Raw genomic sequence first — 15,651 nt, 5'->3', positions numbered from 1 at the left:
GGCTGCCTCGTGCAGCCAGGGGTAGCTTCTGTCCCGGGACTTAGTGCTCCCGCATCTTGTAATTATTCACGTTTTGCCTGAGTTAATTGGAGTGTGTTTCTGTTGCTTGAAACCACGCCATCTCTGAGCAAGGCTTCAGGCTGGAAAGTCTCCTCCCTCACCCTGCCCTCCACCCCTCGGCCGCCCCGACCTGTTCATTTTCTCTGAGGCCAACGTGGAGGGGCCCACAGACAGCTGTGGAAAGGATGCTCTGTGAGGGCTCGTTAGAGGTTTCCAGAAGGGGCTTCACCCACCTCCAGGCTCTGTTGCTACACCCCCCTGGCAGAACTGATGCTCATTTCTTCTGGGATGCCCGGCTGAGCACTTTGGGGAAGGGTGTGGGGAGTGTGGGGAGCACCACTATGTACAGATGGCGCTTTGCTCTGGGGTGACAGTTTCTCTAGCATCCAGTCCCAGGGTAGGAGCTTGTGCAATTCGAGGCACATCAGAGCAGGTCTGCGGGGCAGGGGAGCAGCAGGGACCAGTCTTTCCTGGAGCTGGGTCTCCCAAAGTGCCCCTTTACAACACATTCCCGTGGCGATGGTTGAGCCCACGATGGAAACAGCCAGGTGTGGGTGAAAGCAAGGGTCAGTTTGTTGAAATCACCAGCAGTCAGAACAGGGGTGGCGTGTGGGAGGGGCCTGTTTCAGGAGCTCATCCCGCCCCCCCCCCGTGGGCCCCCCTTCCCTGAGTTACACAAGCAGCCACTCAGGGCAAAGGCTAGCGCCGCAGAGGCCCTAGCAAATCAGCTTTCAGGAAACTGCTAAAGGGTTGAGAGAGTCAGCCCAGGCCAGGCTGACAGAGCCTCCACCGGGCGAGAAAGAGGGCTACGAAGGCACTGAGCGCGTCCACTGTCCCCAAAGCCAGCCTAGCCTGCAGCCTGCGGACACCGAGACGTCTGTGGATTGGGAGGGAGGTCCAGCAGACCGATGGCTGGAAGCCATCAGCAGAGGCCCGGTGCCGGCGGAGCTCAGAACAGCGCAGCCAGCAGGAGCGGCAGGAGCAGCACCGGCCAGGCCGCAGGGAGCCCTGAAACGCAAGGAAGGCGACTGTCACGTGGTGGGCTTTGCTCCGGCTCCCGCCTTGAGGATGAAGGTGGGGCCACACCCTGAAGATGGAAGAGGGGGAGCTGGGAGGTGGAGGGAGAGCTGGGAGGAGCCTGGGTTCCTGAAGGCTTTGGGGTTGCCCTACGAGCCCCGGATTGCTCGCCTCTGGACTTGTGTGAGAGAAATAAACTCCTGTCGTATACGAGGCGTTATTACCCAGGCTGGGAACTTTCTCTCACGTCACCCTCTGCTCTTTCTAAAGCACCTGGCTGCGTTTCATTGTCTGTTTCCCACACTGAGGGCAGGCGCCTGGACTCCGCTGTCCATCCTTATATCTTCAGTGCCTAGAGCAATGCCCGGCACACAGTAGGCACTCAAAAACTGTTCGTTGTTAATCGATCGGTTCCCCTGCTAGACTGGGCATTTCCAGAGCTAGCCTTGGGACGGACTCATTTCAGTGTCCAGTTTCCAGCCCAGGGCCCGCCCAGTGCAGGGCTGAATGGATGTGAGCCAAAGTGAGGAGAGGAAGGAGCACTGGGAGGGAGAGGAAAAGGCAGAGAAAATGAGGTACCTGCAGTGCCGGGGGTTCCGCTCATGACGCCGAGGGACGAGGCACCTGGTGACAAAGCAGAAGGTGAGGGTTTCCTCAGTCACGCTCCCGCGGCTGCTGCACTGTGGCCACGGTTGCTCCCAGTCCCCTTGGACCTGGCCACCCCGTTGCAGAGGCATCTAGTGCCTGGCAGGTACCTTTCTGAACACATTTCATGCATGGGAAACTTAACCCACCCAAGAGTATTCTCACCCCCATTTGTCAGGTGAGAAGACTAAGGCTCAGTGATGTCAAGAGACTTGCCAAGGTATCCTTGCTAGTAAGTAGCAGAGCTGGGATTCAAACCCCAGGCTGTCTGATTCCTAAATGAAAGCTCTTGAATCCCCCCACCGCACCCCCAGCTGCCCTGTGACACCACATGAGGCTCAGTAAAGGGAGAGGATGGCTCAGGGCAGAGCCTTCGTCACAGACAGCCTCAGCGGCCCGTCTGGGGAAGGGAAGAGGGAACGCTGCTGCTGCGAGCGATCCACGTGGCGGCGCATGTAAGTGTGGCCGGCACAGCGCCGGCTGGCAAAGGGCTGCTGTTCTTGTTGCTGTTGCTACTATCACATTACTGTATCCCAATCTGTTTAGGAAAAATTATAATGCACCCTGGCCAGGTGGCTTAGTTGGCTGGAGCATCGTCCTGGGCACCAAAAGGTTGTGGGTTTGATTCCCAATCAGGCACATGCCCAGGCTGCAGGGGTTTGACCCCAGGTTGGGGCACATTCGGGAGGCAACCGATCAATGTTTTCACACCGATGTTTCTCTCTCTCTCTAAAATCAATAAAAATATATCCTTGGGTGAGGGTTTTTTTAAAAATGCTTTCATTCTTCTGGGTTTCTTGACTCCTCCATTCCAGTGGGAATAAAAACCAGGACAGTCCTGCTCACCCATGGGGACAATGGGTGAAAGTCTGAGGAGCAGTTGGAAGCTTCCCCTACCTCACCCCAAAATACTGCAGCTGGGTTTGGAGAAACAGTCATTCCCCAGAAAACAAAGTTGGGTTGGGACTTAGCCTTCACCCCTAAGGGACTGAGTTACGGGGACCTGGCAGGAAAGTTAAGGGAAAGGACACACGCTTTGGAATCAGACCAAACTGGGTTGAAGTCTAACTCCAGCCGCTCCCAAGCTGGGTACCTTGGGTGGGTCACTTAATCCCTCTGAGCTTTGGTTTCTCACCTATAAAATGAACCCAGTCAGATAAAGGTCAAGTGATTCAATGGATACTGAGCGCACAGGAGGCCCAGCTCCAATGGAAAATGCTGTTATTACTGCCCAGAGCACCTCGTGGAAAGACAGGTGCACTGGCTGAGGCTGCAGTGAGGCGGCCGGGGGGGCTCTGCATTGCTAGGTTGGTGACTCCAGGCATCTGTGGTTAACTGTCAGCACTTGACCACTGGAATTGTCACCAGGACTTGGCTGCTTACCTTTCCTACTGATGGGTCCCAAATCTAGGACCAGGGCTGGGTTGATCTCCACTGCTTCACTGCGGAGTTGGTTTCTTGAGCAACTCTGTGGGGATGGAGCGTTCTCATGACATCAAAATGTAAAGGACGCTTCCTATCAAGGTCTGGCCCAAGAATGAAGCCCAGACATCGTAATCCGATGCTGGGGTTACCTCACTATTGAGTATTCTCACTGTCATGTCTGACAGACCTGGGTTAGGATTGCACCTCCACTCTCTTTTAGCTGCCCAATTTGGGACGAATGACTCCAGCTCTCTACTATCATTAAATAGTGCCTTCCTGGTTGGGAAGGTTAAAATGTGGTATGTCTACAACACCCCGACACATAGTAAGCGCTCAACAAATGCCAACTATTAGCAGGCAGCGTCAAAAAGGGGCTAAGGCCATGGGCGCTGGAGTCACACTGAGCCGGGGCACGTCCAGCTCTAATACTTGGTAGCTGTGCAGCCCTTGGGCAAAGGCCTTCTCTAGGCCTCAGTATCCTCACCTGTACAATGGGGTCAATGAGAAAATCTACCAAAAGGGTTGTTGTGAGAATTAAATTAGACAAGGCACATGGAAGTTTTGGTGCAGTGCTTGACACAGAGTAAGCACTAAAAAAAGGCAACTATTATTATAATCATCTAAAATACGTCTTGTGCCAAGGAAACCTAGTGGACAGGGTCCTTCAGCTGGGGTCACAATAACTGCTTATACAGGGGCTTTTTGGCGGCTTAACATCCATCTGTCCTTCCTTCTTTCTTTCTCTTTTTCTCCCTCCCTCCCATCCATTACGCATCCATCCCTTCACCCATCCAACTTCCTTTCCCCTCCCTTCTTCCCTTCCTTCTGTTCTTCTTTCCATCCATTTATAATTCCAGCAAATATACATGGAGAGCCCACCAGGTACCAGGCCCCAAGTCAGACTCTGAATAGTCAAGTCCAAAGAGATACTCACCGGCTGGCACGGATCTTTAAGGGGATTACAAAGGCGAACCTCGCAGTGCAGGAAAACTAGGTCATAATTTCCCGCAAACATGAACATCTGAACTGAGAACCGGCCTTCAGAGGACACTCCATTCTCCTCCACGTAGATAGTGGAGTCGCGTTGATTTGGGCAGCTGGGGGGGTGACAGAGGCAAGGCTCTAATTTCTAGAACAGCCCTTGGCTGCCTCTTTTATCTGTGTCCCATATAAAGACAGCAGCCGAGAGAATTACGGAGCCCAGGTTCCCTCCATCCTGACAGCGTCGCTGTAACCCTCCCGGTGCCCTAAGTGCTGTCCGCAAGCCCCACGGCTCAAGGCCTTGGAGCACAGTCTCTGGAGTGAGACAGGCTGGTTTCAAATTCCAGCCCGACCCACTTCCCAGCTGACCGATCGCGAGCAGGTTGCTTCACCCCACTGAGCCCCACTTTTCTTCTCTGGAGAGACAGGGAGATGCGAATCCTGGGGTCGACATGAACATGAACGTGAGCGTTCAGCGAGGTGACCAGGCACGCGGCTTAGGCGCACCCCACGGTAAGCATTAGCTGGTATTATTACCACGGTTTGAATTTTCCCTTTGTTCTTGCAGTTAACAATAGTCAATAATATTTTGTCCCATGACCCTTGTAATACCGTTTCCATGTTGCTTAGTCAGGGTCAGCATCTGTATAACAGCCCGTCCTTACTTAACAGAGCCCCATTTTGAGCACTGATCTATTACCAAAGCTATAAAGAACCCGAAATGGAAAACTAAGATTAGAGTTCCTTCACCCTGCCCACTTACTTTGAACTAATGCTTTAGGCTGCAATTTCAGGAGCAATACCCCTGGGTCATAGGGCCCACTCATGAAATGTAACATCAAATTACTTTCCAGAAGAGATAAGCCAACTTCACAATCCCCAGGCAGGGCCAAGGCGATCATTTTCCCCCAACACTTTGTTTAGGCCAAAAACTAAGCCCAAGGTGTCTGATACCTGTTTTTGATGATGAAATATTTCACAGGGTCAGTCCTGTCTGCAGTGGGCGTGGCATAGCAGTTCTTCAGCAGCAGGTTAAACTGGGACTTGTCCCCTTTCTCCAAGAAGGCGCCCACATAGAGCATAGACTCGACGGGCAGCTTAACAGAGTCCCCTTCGAAAGGCCGTGTGTAGTTCTGGTCCTGGAAGAGGGCCATCCTGACCGTGAACTCCCCATCCCCAGCCAGGCTGAGGTTCACGGAGCTGAGACAAGGAAAACCACAGCAGTGGAAACATCAGGCTTCGACCCATAAGAACAGACTAAACCAAGCCCCACTTGGTGTAAGATTATGAAGGCAAGAGCACATCTTTGATCCCTAAAGACACTCTTTGACCATTCATTTAAATCAGCATTTACTATTTCTAGGCACTAAACTTGACAAATAGATGAGCCTGTCTCCAGGCTTCCCAGCAGTCCTCCTGCCTCACAGATCACACGTGTTTCCTTCACCCCAAAGGCAGACCTCTGTCTTCTCCCCTGCAGAGCAGGGCTTGGGGCCAAGTCTGTGGGGTCATAATGTTTAGTAGATCTCTCCGTCTACCCCACAATCTTCAGTAATATGCCAATTTTAACAAGATGAATGCTTTTAATTTTTATTTTTTATGAACCTTGGGCCTCAACATAATACAGCCTAGAACCATGATACTAGAAAATGTGTAATCCTTATAATCCTGCCATTCTATAAGCCAGGAGCTAATGGGGGATGGGAAGGGCACCCTGGATCTCTGACACCCTCAGAAAGCCCCCTGGCAAGTCTAAGAGCGCTGAGGAGCTCATTCAACAGGGGCTCCTTCCTGCCACATCGTACGGGGGGGCAGTAGACAAAACCCCTGCCTGAATGGGACCCCACCCAAATTGCTATTTGGTTTTATTTCTGGTGAACATTTATCTAATCAAAGCTGATCCACCTTAAATCCCACATCTGAAGGGAAGCCGTCCTGCTCCCACCATCCCCTTACCCCCCACAATTAAGCCAGGGACCCTTGCTTCCTGATCCCACAGCACCCCATGTTTCTCCAATATTGCATTCATCTCATTTGCATTGATGTAATTAGTTGTTTAACGCTTTTCTTTCTCAAGATAAATAAAATGGTCATATGTTTTTATTCCTTAGCTCATTTAATTAACATTGTTTCATGTTGCCACGTTGTTTCATAATAATGATCTTTAATACCCACAAAATATTCTGTGTCTGCCTTGTGCATTGAGCATTAATATATGATGGACAAATTTTATAGAATGAGCGATTGGAAGAATGGAAGCTCCTGAGGGAGGCACGGAGCCTCCTGTGGAAGCCACCATAAGCTGTGCGCAAAGTGAGCGTCACCAATGTCAGGGCGAGGGGTCAAGGGCAAGGGTCAGTGCCGTACCTTACTATGGGGTGCAGAGCAGCGTCGAGGCTGACTTTCATGTCCAGAGGGTAGGCGCACTCGAAGTTGATGTTGAGTTTGGTGTCTCTGATGATGAACTCATTGGCCAAGGAGAGGATGTTTTTGTAGATGACATGGGTTTCATTTCTCTTTGGCATAAAAATAAGACCACATATGTGTTTATGTGGACGTGTGTGTAGGTGGGCCTGGACTCAGGTCTGTCTGACTCCACGGTCAGGGCTGCCACCCTGTGTTCTGATCTCAAGGTGGCAAGTGGGCCTCCTCCCCCAGGGCCACTGATGCTTGATGGGAGGGGGAGTGAGGGCTCCAGATAAAAAACGTATTGCCTGGAAGAAAGTTAGGAACCACCATCCTTGCTGCTCTGTTGACCCCTCCCATATCACCCCTCATTAAAATAAAGCATATTTTAATGCACCAGGAGGGGGTGTGCAGGAAGCAGCAGATCAATGACTCTCTCATCATTGATGTTTCAATCTCTCTCCCTCTCCTTTTCTCTCTCTCTGAAATCAATTTTTTTAAAAAGCATAATCATTGTTTGCATTTATTGAGCTCAAGCATTAGACCTGTTCTAAGCTCTTTATATGGACCAACATGTATAATCTCACATGCCTCTAGACACCCAGAGAGGCTAAATAACTTGCCTAAGGTCTCACAGCTACTGAGATGGTCCCCACCGGCCCATGCCCCCCCCCCCCCCCCCCCCCCCCGCCAGCAGCAGTGGTGTGAACGCCGCTCACCTCCACAATGTTCTTGCAGGCATTAGCCTGAGCAAGGCTGGTCACAGAAATCCAGTTCTCCTCCTCTCTTTTCATGCTGCTGTTACAGTTCTTGTCCAGCAGGTAGGCACTGACCTCATCCCCAAATCCCAGACCTTGCAGGCGACACCTGTCCAGTGACACTTTGATCTCTCTTGCCCCACAGTTCAGCTGAGGCTGCAAACTGTGGATATCTGGAAAGTCGAGAAGGGAGATGCGGAGTGGATAAGGGTCTGGAAGCAGTGGGCACAGCCCACACTCCCTGCCTTTGGAAAAGCCACCATGCCCACCAAGAGGCAGGTAGACTAGAAGGGGCCCCGGACCAGGTGGGATTCAAGCTCAGGCTTATAGTAGGCCAGGTTGGCAAAGAAGCCCCTGGTCTGAGGTTGTCAAGCATCCTATGTGCAGGTGTGGGAAGGGTTTCCATGTCCAGGTCCCCTTGAGGGTTAGGGTCTCTGGAGAAGCAGGACTATCCCACCTTCCAGACTAGAATCAAAGCTAGATACATGCTACTCACACTTCTTGATTTTGTGAAGCCAGCACATCTGACCTGGTTCAGAGCCACTGCATTCATTCATTCATTCATTCAGTCCGTCAGTCAGTCAGTCACTCATCTGTCTGCTCATTTGTTCATCCAACATTTATTCAACAAATACTTCTTGAGACTCTACTATCTGTCATGTACTGTTCTAGGCATGGAGATACATTGATTATCAAAACTGACAAAATTCACACCCTGAAGGAGCTAACATTCTAGTAGAGGAAAGAGATGGTAAGTTAAGAGAAATACAATTTCCATTGTGTTTATGAATGCATTGATTCAACATACATTCACTAACCACCTTCTCCATGTGCTGGGCACACTTAACACAAAAATAAAGAAAATATGGGCCCAGTCCCTGAGGATTCGTTGGTCTTCTGTAAAACCAACATACCAACCACTTATTACGAAGCAGCAGGTGAAAGTACGAACAGGTGCGGAGGGAACGCACAAGAAGGCTTAGCTAAGTCTCCAGGTCATCCAGAGAAGGACACGTGGACGGCTTGAGCTTGATACGGGCAGGAGTTTTGCAGGTAAATAAAGCAAGTGAGGGCATCGCAGGGCAAAGGAACAGCAGAGGCTAAGTGTGGCCATGGGAGAGACAATGGCGTGTTTATAGAGACACAGAGTTCAGAAATATAGGAACTAAGAATGGGAGGGGGAGCTGTGGGAAATGGAGAGGCAAGCAAAAGCCAGGCCATGGAAGGATTGTGTCTGGAGGCGATAGAAACCCACTGAATAGCCACTGACAAAGACATGAGGGGCCACCTGTTCACCCAGTCAGCCAAGACCTGCTAGGGATGCCCTCGAAACCCATCCAGGTACAGGGAGGGTGTCCGCAAGGCCCATCATCTGACGCTGTGATGGCCCAAACCCCAGGAAACCACTCTGACCCTCTGGGGTCTCATCCACCCAGTGAGTAGAGAGAGTCTCCAGAACACTCTTCCATAGGGGCGGGGAGTGTGCTCAGAGGAAGGCATGCTTGTGCCGAGGGCAAGAGTCAGAGGCCCTCCACGTGCCCAGGTTGCGGGCTCGATCCCCAGTAGAAGGTGTGCAGGAGGCAGCCAATCAATGACTCATCATTGATGTTTCTCTCTCGCCCTCTCTCTTCCTCTCTCTGAAATCAATGAAAAAAAACACACACAAAAAAACCCAAGCGAACACGTATTTTTTAAAAAGAGTCAGAGGCCCTCATTAGGGTCCTAGGAGGGATTCGGGCTTGTGTAAGGCATCCCTTCCCATGGGTCATCTGCTTCTGCTTGCTTACCTCCTGAGATAAGAAGCTCATCACCTCCAGAGCTTGCCCATTTAGACTACTCTGATTTAATTCTCACAATAGCCCTGTATAGTGAGGATTTTTATTAATATCCTATCCCTATTTTACAGATGAGGACATGAAGGCTCAGGGAGAGTAGGTGAGTTGTCCCAGGACCCCAGAGTTACTTCAGAGCAAACCCAAGCACAGGCGTCTGCCCCCGTTCCTCATGTGTAGGCTCCGCAGATATTTTACCCCAGCTCTCACACTTGCAGAGTTCTCATCTTCAGTCCCTTTTGTCCCTTGTGGGTCAAGCTCACCCCTTGCAGAGCTGCTTCCTGTGGCCTGGAAATTGTCGCATCCCTGCCCTCCCGCCCTCGCAAGCCCACTAGCTGTGAGAACTCCCATTCCCTGACCTTGGTTCCATCCCCACTGACTCTGGTCCACCCCAGTCTTGAACCCCTGCAGCTCCCTCCTTCCCTCTGGGCCTGCTCAGGCCAGCTCCCGCCCAGCACGGTCCCTGCTGCCCTGGCCACTGACTCGCTCACCAGAGCTGTTGAGATCCCGTCTGCAGAAACAGCCCCAGTTGCCGTTGACAAAGGTGCACTCCTCCTCCGGGCGGCAGGTCTTCTCACACTTGTTCTCCACGGTGGACGGGTCTAGGAGTGGGCATGGAGGCGGGAAATCAGGGTGCAGAGCCGGGAGGCCCCGAGGCCCTCAGAGCCAACCTCGTCTCCCTACCAGGGCACAGAAGCCCTACCCAAGACCATGCAATTCTTAGTGGAGGAGATGAGCCTCAACCGTGAATTTCCTGAGTCCCAATCCAACCAGGTGAAAACCCTGAAGCTGCCATCTTAAGGCTTATGGCATGGGAGACACCGCTTGGAGCACTTTCCCTGTGTTAGCTCATTCGATTCTCTTGGTAACAGTATGAGACAGGGTAGCATGGTAGGAGAGTACTGGGTTCAAGTTCCAGCTCTGTGATATTGGGAGTGTTGCTTAACCTCTCTGTGCCCCAGACCCATCATCTGGATCATTATGTAATATTTACCTCATGAGGTTGATGAGCCGGTTAAATGAGTTACTAAAGTGCTTAGGATTGGGGCAAGGACATTATAAGCACTATGAGTTAGTTGTTATTTTTGCCATTACCCATTTTTTTCAGATCAGAAAATGAAGCTCGGAGAAGTCAATTAAAGTGCCAAAATGGAACCTATCCCCAAATGAGCCCGGATTCTTAATAGTATGCTACACGCATGGACATAGGCAGGTATCCCCTGCACTGGGAAAGTTCGCCTGGTGTTACTTTTTCAAAAGACCTTCATTTGTACCGGTTTTCCCTTATAGAAATAAATCCGATTTCTTTTGCAAAGTCAAAAACAGCGGTCAGCGTTGGCTTTGCAGCAGCCATCAAGGAAGCAGCGCAGCCGGGGCGGGGGGGGGGGGGGGGCACTCAGCTCCCTCCCCAGGACCCCGCGCCGCCTCTCGGCACCCAGCAGTCAGAGTTGCCAACTGTGTCTGTGGCATCTGGGTTTCATCTCCACTTCCTTTGTGAACCTGTTAGCAAGATGTGCCTTAAGGCACCTGGAAAGCCTGGGAGAGCTTGTGTGTTGTGCTTAGCGTAAAACTGGACAATAATTAAGCGTGTTTGGTAGGCTATTTGGGGGTCTGGGAATGCTCCAAAGTGTCCCCATGTACGTTAATGGTTAACTGCTTCTTTGCGTGACCTCATTTCAGCTTACGAAAGGTTTCATAGGGACTTTCTGCTTTTGGATGTCGGGGAAACCTGCATAGATCACGCGACTTCCCTCTGGAACCGGGAATTTCTGGTCTCACGTGCGATGTTGAGGAGCTGGGAACCGGTGGGCGGGTTTCGGCTGGGCAGTCACAGCAAGGACTGCGTGGAGGCTGTTCTGCTTGGTCTCCTCCTGCCCAGCTCCGCTTACCCTGGCTCCTGGGCATGTCACTGGGCACCCCTGCCCTGCAGCTGCCCCCAAGGTCTCTGCCACTCACCTGTGCAATACCTCAGGTTACACAGAGGGGTGCCGTCTAGCTTGTACACGTAGTAGCCCCCAGGGCAGGCCTGCACCTGGACCTTAGAGGACCAGTAGCAGCAGTTGCCAGACCAGTGGGCACAAGCAGTGCGGTTAACGGGGCCGTCCCCAAGGACCGGATGGGCCTCCTTCAGCCACATGGGGGAGTCCGTCTGGCATCTCTGCGCTGGGACGCAGGCCTCTGGCATCCTCACTCCTCCTTCCCCCATGAAGCGGAACCAGCCGCGCAGGTCCTTGTCACACAGCTGGCCTTTTACTGTGTTCTCTGTGCTTCGAGAGGGGTCATCCAGGCTGGTGTAATTCTGGCAGGGGTCAAAACAGAGGGGGTGCTCTGGGGAGCCGGGGGCTCCGCACAGCAGATCCAGCCCATAGGAACCTGGAGGGCGACAGTGAGCTTGGGTTTACTGAGCCCCCCGGAGCCTGCAGCACCTTCCTCCCCAGACACTCTGTCTCAGATGTGCTAAGACCCCTAAGGAGACACATAGCCATTCATTAAGCATCGGCCTGCAACACCTTGGGGTCAGAATAATGATGAGGCCATTTTTCAGTATTTTATAGGCGAAGGGGGAGGGATTAGGTGAAGAGCATATATGCAGCCCGCCGCCCTGGCTCAGGGGCCTTGAGAAGGCCAAGGGAGGGGAGGTGCGGGTGGGTACAGGTGGGCAAAGGGGGACACTTGCCATAATTTCAATATTAAAAATATTTAATAAAAAAGGAACATCAGATGTCCACCCCGCGCGTTGAGCTTGGTGGCCCCGCTAGAGCTGAGCAGTGGTCCCCTGTCCAGTCCCCGCTGTGGTCCTGTCTGACCAATATTTTTCTCATCGTATGTGTAATACAGACTCATTGGAAGTGACTCAAATGCCCTTAAAGTAGATAAGGCAGCAGTGAAAGGTGTCATAAGCTCATCCCACCCTCAGAAGTAGCCATAATTTTGCTTTAGACCCTTTATATGCATGTTTAAAATATAGTTTTTTAATGGGTTTAATGCTGTACAGCTTTTTTTCCCCTTACATTTTTTCTTAATGTATCACAGAGATTTTTCCATTGTCAGCAGATACCGATCTAACACAAGATTTCTGGCCTCACACTACCGGTGTTTGGGACTGAATAGCATGTGCATTGCAGGGTGCCGAGCAGGCCAGCAGCGCCCTCTCCCAGCTGCCTCCAGACATTACCAAATGCCCCCTGGAGACAAACTTACCCCGGTTCTGAACCGCTGCTCTAACAGGACCATTTCTGATTACTGACCTCCTGGTTTTTACCAGATTCAGGGGTTGTGAGGGTAAAGAGACAGAGTGAAGGTGGGGAGACCACAGACTAGTCAGTCTGGGTTTAAATCCAGCTCCACACCTGTTGGCTGGACGACCTTGGCAGGCAGGTGGTTCAACTCCCGAGACCCATTTGCAAAACAACACCTGGGAGCTAGCTGTTCTCAGGCTTCACTCATTCCCGCTCACCTGGGATCCTGATGTTTGTCACACCTGTGTCGGCCTGTCCTATTCTTTACTTCATATGTGGGGTTTTTTTCTGTGATTTTCTTTATAAATTCATTTCATCCCAAGGAATAATATCTATAATTCCATAGGAATGATGTACCAGTTATATTTCTTTAATATATATGAAAAATAAGAGCCACCAAGACTTCTTTCAGAGTTTGCAGTGCACCCCCACGGTCACCTGGGGAGGTGTGCCCCATTGGGGGAACAAAGCCCTAAAAGGCTGTGAGAGAGCAGGTATAAGACGCCAGCACGGCACCTGGCTCCTAGTGGACATTCAAGCTAGCTCTCCTCTTTAGCTCCGGTTTGTTGAACAGCGCGAGTGCCCGAATGGTGAACTAAGTGTGCAAACACGATCACATGCTTATGACACACGTTAGAGGAAGTTTGGGGAAGAGATTTCTAAGCTTTGCTTGGAAATAAGTATGTGCTTGTTTTAAGGAAAGGAGTCTGCACTTGTTGCTCTTGGATTATTGCCTGCACACTGGATTTTCCCAAGGGAGGCCGGGAACTGAGCCCCTCCCTCTCCTCCCCCTCAGCCCCCTCCACAGGTGACACGTACAGAATGTTTCACCCCAGCGTTGACCCTGAGACCATTCCTACAAGCGTCTAAGATGCACAATCCATAGATTTTTTTGAAGAACCACACTTAGTTCACCATTCGGGCACTCGTGCTGTTCAACAAACCGGAGCTAAATGTAGCCCTCTCGTTTCACAGACGGGCAACAGGTCCAGGGCACAGTGTCCTCATAAACCCAGGCTCTCTGATCTCCCCATACCTGGCCACGGGAAGTTGGTTCACTGGCGCCCACTCTCCTTGCTGGAGAGTTTCTGATTTGGCTCCTGGAGGGATAATTACTTGATTCTGGCTTCTCTCTTCTTGTTCCTTTGACTTCTAACTTCCAATTTCCCTGCTCCTCTCACTGACCCAGAACAGCCTTCTCTGCACTTCCCCGCTCACTCCCCAGGTATTGCAGGGCATCTGAGATGCCAGGTGAGCAGAGCACTCACCTTGCTGCTCTGCAGAAACCAGGGTCAGAATGCAGGAGGCGGAGGCCAGCCACAGGACGCAAGAGCCCACCATCCTCTCCATGAACCGAGACATGCAGGTTGCTCAGCAGTATGCAGACTCTCCACGCAGCTAGGGGAAGGGAAAGACCCAGGTGTGGTCAGAGTGACAGAGGCCATTCTTCTGGGTGCAAGGTAAAGAGGGAACTCACATCAGTGCAATACCATGACCTGTCCTAAGTGCCTTGCCTATCTGAGCTCATTGAAAGCTCTGAGCCATCCTCCAAGGAAGGTATTATCATCGCTTCCACTTTACAGATGACGAAACTGAGACTCAGAGAATGCTGATCACAGAAATGTTTACTGAGCCCCTCCTGTGTGCAGCGCTGTGCAGGAAGTTAAATAGTTTGCTTAAGGCCAAAGAAATGGACAGGTGATCTCCTTCATGAAGGGCTGTATTGTTCGAAAGCGGGTGTGACTTGCAGAAAGGAGATGGGGAAATAGGAGGAGACCTGCCAAGAGGATGAAGGGAACAGCAAGAAAAGCCAAGGCAGGCTTAGAGCCAGCTGGCACTGCAGAAAGTCCTAGAAGGTCTCAGGTCGACGCCTACTCAGGTAGACGTAAAAGACCTTGGAAATTGGGTGGAGGGGAGGGTTGTGGTGCTGTAAATACCTACAAAGGTTGCCCTTTCTTGGTTCTGTGTGCCAGGCACTGTGCTAAGAGACATGTCCTCTGTGAGTGTCGATCTCTGTGAAGGTGGGACCACGTCAGATGGAGCCCATTACTTGTTCCTAGCACAGTGTCTGGCATACAAGGGGTGCTCAATAAAGGTTTGAGAAATGAATGTCTAAATAAATGGGGAGCTAAGTAGAAACAAATTGCTTTGAAGAGCCTCCCGTCACTCAAATTAATAGCACGTTCTGTTCTGGAAAACCCTTTCCTCGAATGTGCAGATCTTCTTACAGCTCTGGAAGACATCAGTTAAAGATACCGCCCTATTTCTGGAAGAAGTATCCTGAAAATGTCATGAGAGAACACCCAGGACCTGTACCAGAGTGAAATCTGGAGCGCTGGACAAGGGCCAGGGTCCAAACTCCTTGCTAGGTTCTGAAAGCTTCCAGAAACAAAGGACCCCAGCAAGTCCAGTGGGCCCAGGGCCTGGAGAAAGCCCGGTGAGGCTTGAAGCAGGACTTACCCTGGGGTGAGAACACAGAGCGTCCCTCTCGGCCTGCAGTGGAAACGCAGGCCTGCTGTGCACTGTCCTTTTATTGCCGTGTTCCACCCATGTGGCTCTCCACCATTGGTGCTGAGGGATGCCTGGAGTTAATCCCAGGCTTGTTGGCTGTAGGTAAGGTAATCGATTTACCACAAGAGGTGATGAAAGAAAGGCCCTTTTCCAGTCACCCTCCCTAATGTAAACGCTTCCAGCAGCCTCGCCACGCGACTGCATTCTTATCAGCGACAGCAATACAGTCACCCCCTTATCTGCAGGGGACTCGTTCCAAGACCCCCAGTGGGTTCCTGGAAACACGGAGAGTACCGAACCCTATATGCACACCACACGTGATAAAGTTTAATTTACAAATGCGGCCCAGTAAGAGATCAACAATAACTGGTAATAAAATGGGACAGTTATGACAACTCACTGCAATAAAAGTGATGTGTCCGTGCCCTCTGACCCTCACACACGCAATGACGAGCTGCACCGCACTCGGCCTTGCCGTGATGATGGGAGAGGACACGACACCTGCCGAGGACAGGAACTGAGCGAGTGATGTGGCCGCTGGGACCCAGCGTTAGGCCACTGTCGGCCTGCTGGCCATATGTCGCCGTCAGGCCTTCTTTCCACAGACTGAATGCCTTTTCGATCCTAGCTAAGCATTTGTCACGCCGTGTGGCTGTAACTTTTCCAGTTTGAGGTGTGACAGCCAAACTAGCACAAATTTCTTTTCTCTTCCCCACAAGTTCACAGGTAGAAAATTCGGTCTTAGCATAGATCTGAGCAACCTCAGCATACAGTTTT

The 15,651-nt window shown here is 51.4% G+C and overlaps 1 protein-coding gene across 1 annotated transcript; it reads right to left on the bottom strand.

The window, feature by feature from the left end:
• Window positions 1–942: 942 nt before the first annotated feature.
• LOC308554349 (pancreatic secretory granule membrane major glycoprotein GP2-like) lies at window positions 943–14,902 on the bottom strand. Its single transcript, XM_081131554.1, has 11 exons — window positions 14,824–14,902; window positions 13,632–13,761; window positions 11,081–11,497; window positions 9,616–9,726; window positions 7,254–7,465; window positions 6,496–6,644; window positions 5,083–5,328; window positions 4,082–4,244; window positions 3,106–3,190; window positions 1,657–1,701; window positions 943–1,068 (listed from the first exon to the last, which is right to left on the bottom strand). The coding sequence occupies exons 2-11, from the start codon at window positions 13,723–13,725 to the stop codon at window positions 1,010–1,012; spliced, it is 1,581 nt and encodes a 526-aa protein (XP_080987680.1). The 5' UTR covers window positions 13,726–13,761; window positions 14,824–14,902; the 3' UTR covers window positions 943–1,009.
• Between the last annotated feature and the right edge of the window lie 749 nt (window positions 14,903–15,651).

This window comes from Miniopterus schreibersii (assembly GCF_964146895.1).
Source record: "Miniopterus schreibersii genome assembly, chromosome: 3".
NCBI classification, from domain to species: Eukaryota; Metazoa; Chordata; class Mammalia; order Chiroptera; family Miniopteridae; genus Miniopterus; species Miniopterus schreibersii.
Note: the sequence above shows the minus strand (reverse complement) of the source record. Positions and strands in the feature narration are given on the sequence as shown.

Coding starts and splice junctions, on each gene's coding strand:
- LOC308554349 (XM_081131554.1), bottom strand. CDS start 13,725: ATGTCTCGGTTCATGGAGAGGATGGTGGGCTCTTGCGTCCTGTGGCTG. Junction 1,702..3,105: donor GGGACCCATCAGTAGGAAAG/GTAAGCAGCCAA, acceptor CTTTGTCACCAG/GTGCCTCGTCCCTCGGCGTC. Junction 1,069..1,656: donor CGGAACCCCCGGCACTGCAG/GTACCTCATTTT, acceptor CTTGCGTTTCAG/GGCTCCCTGCGGCCTGGCCG.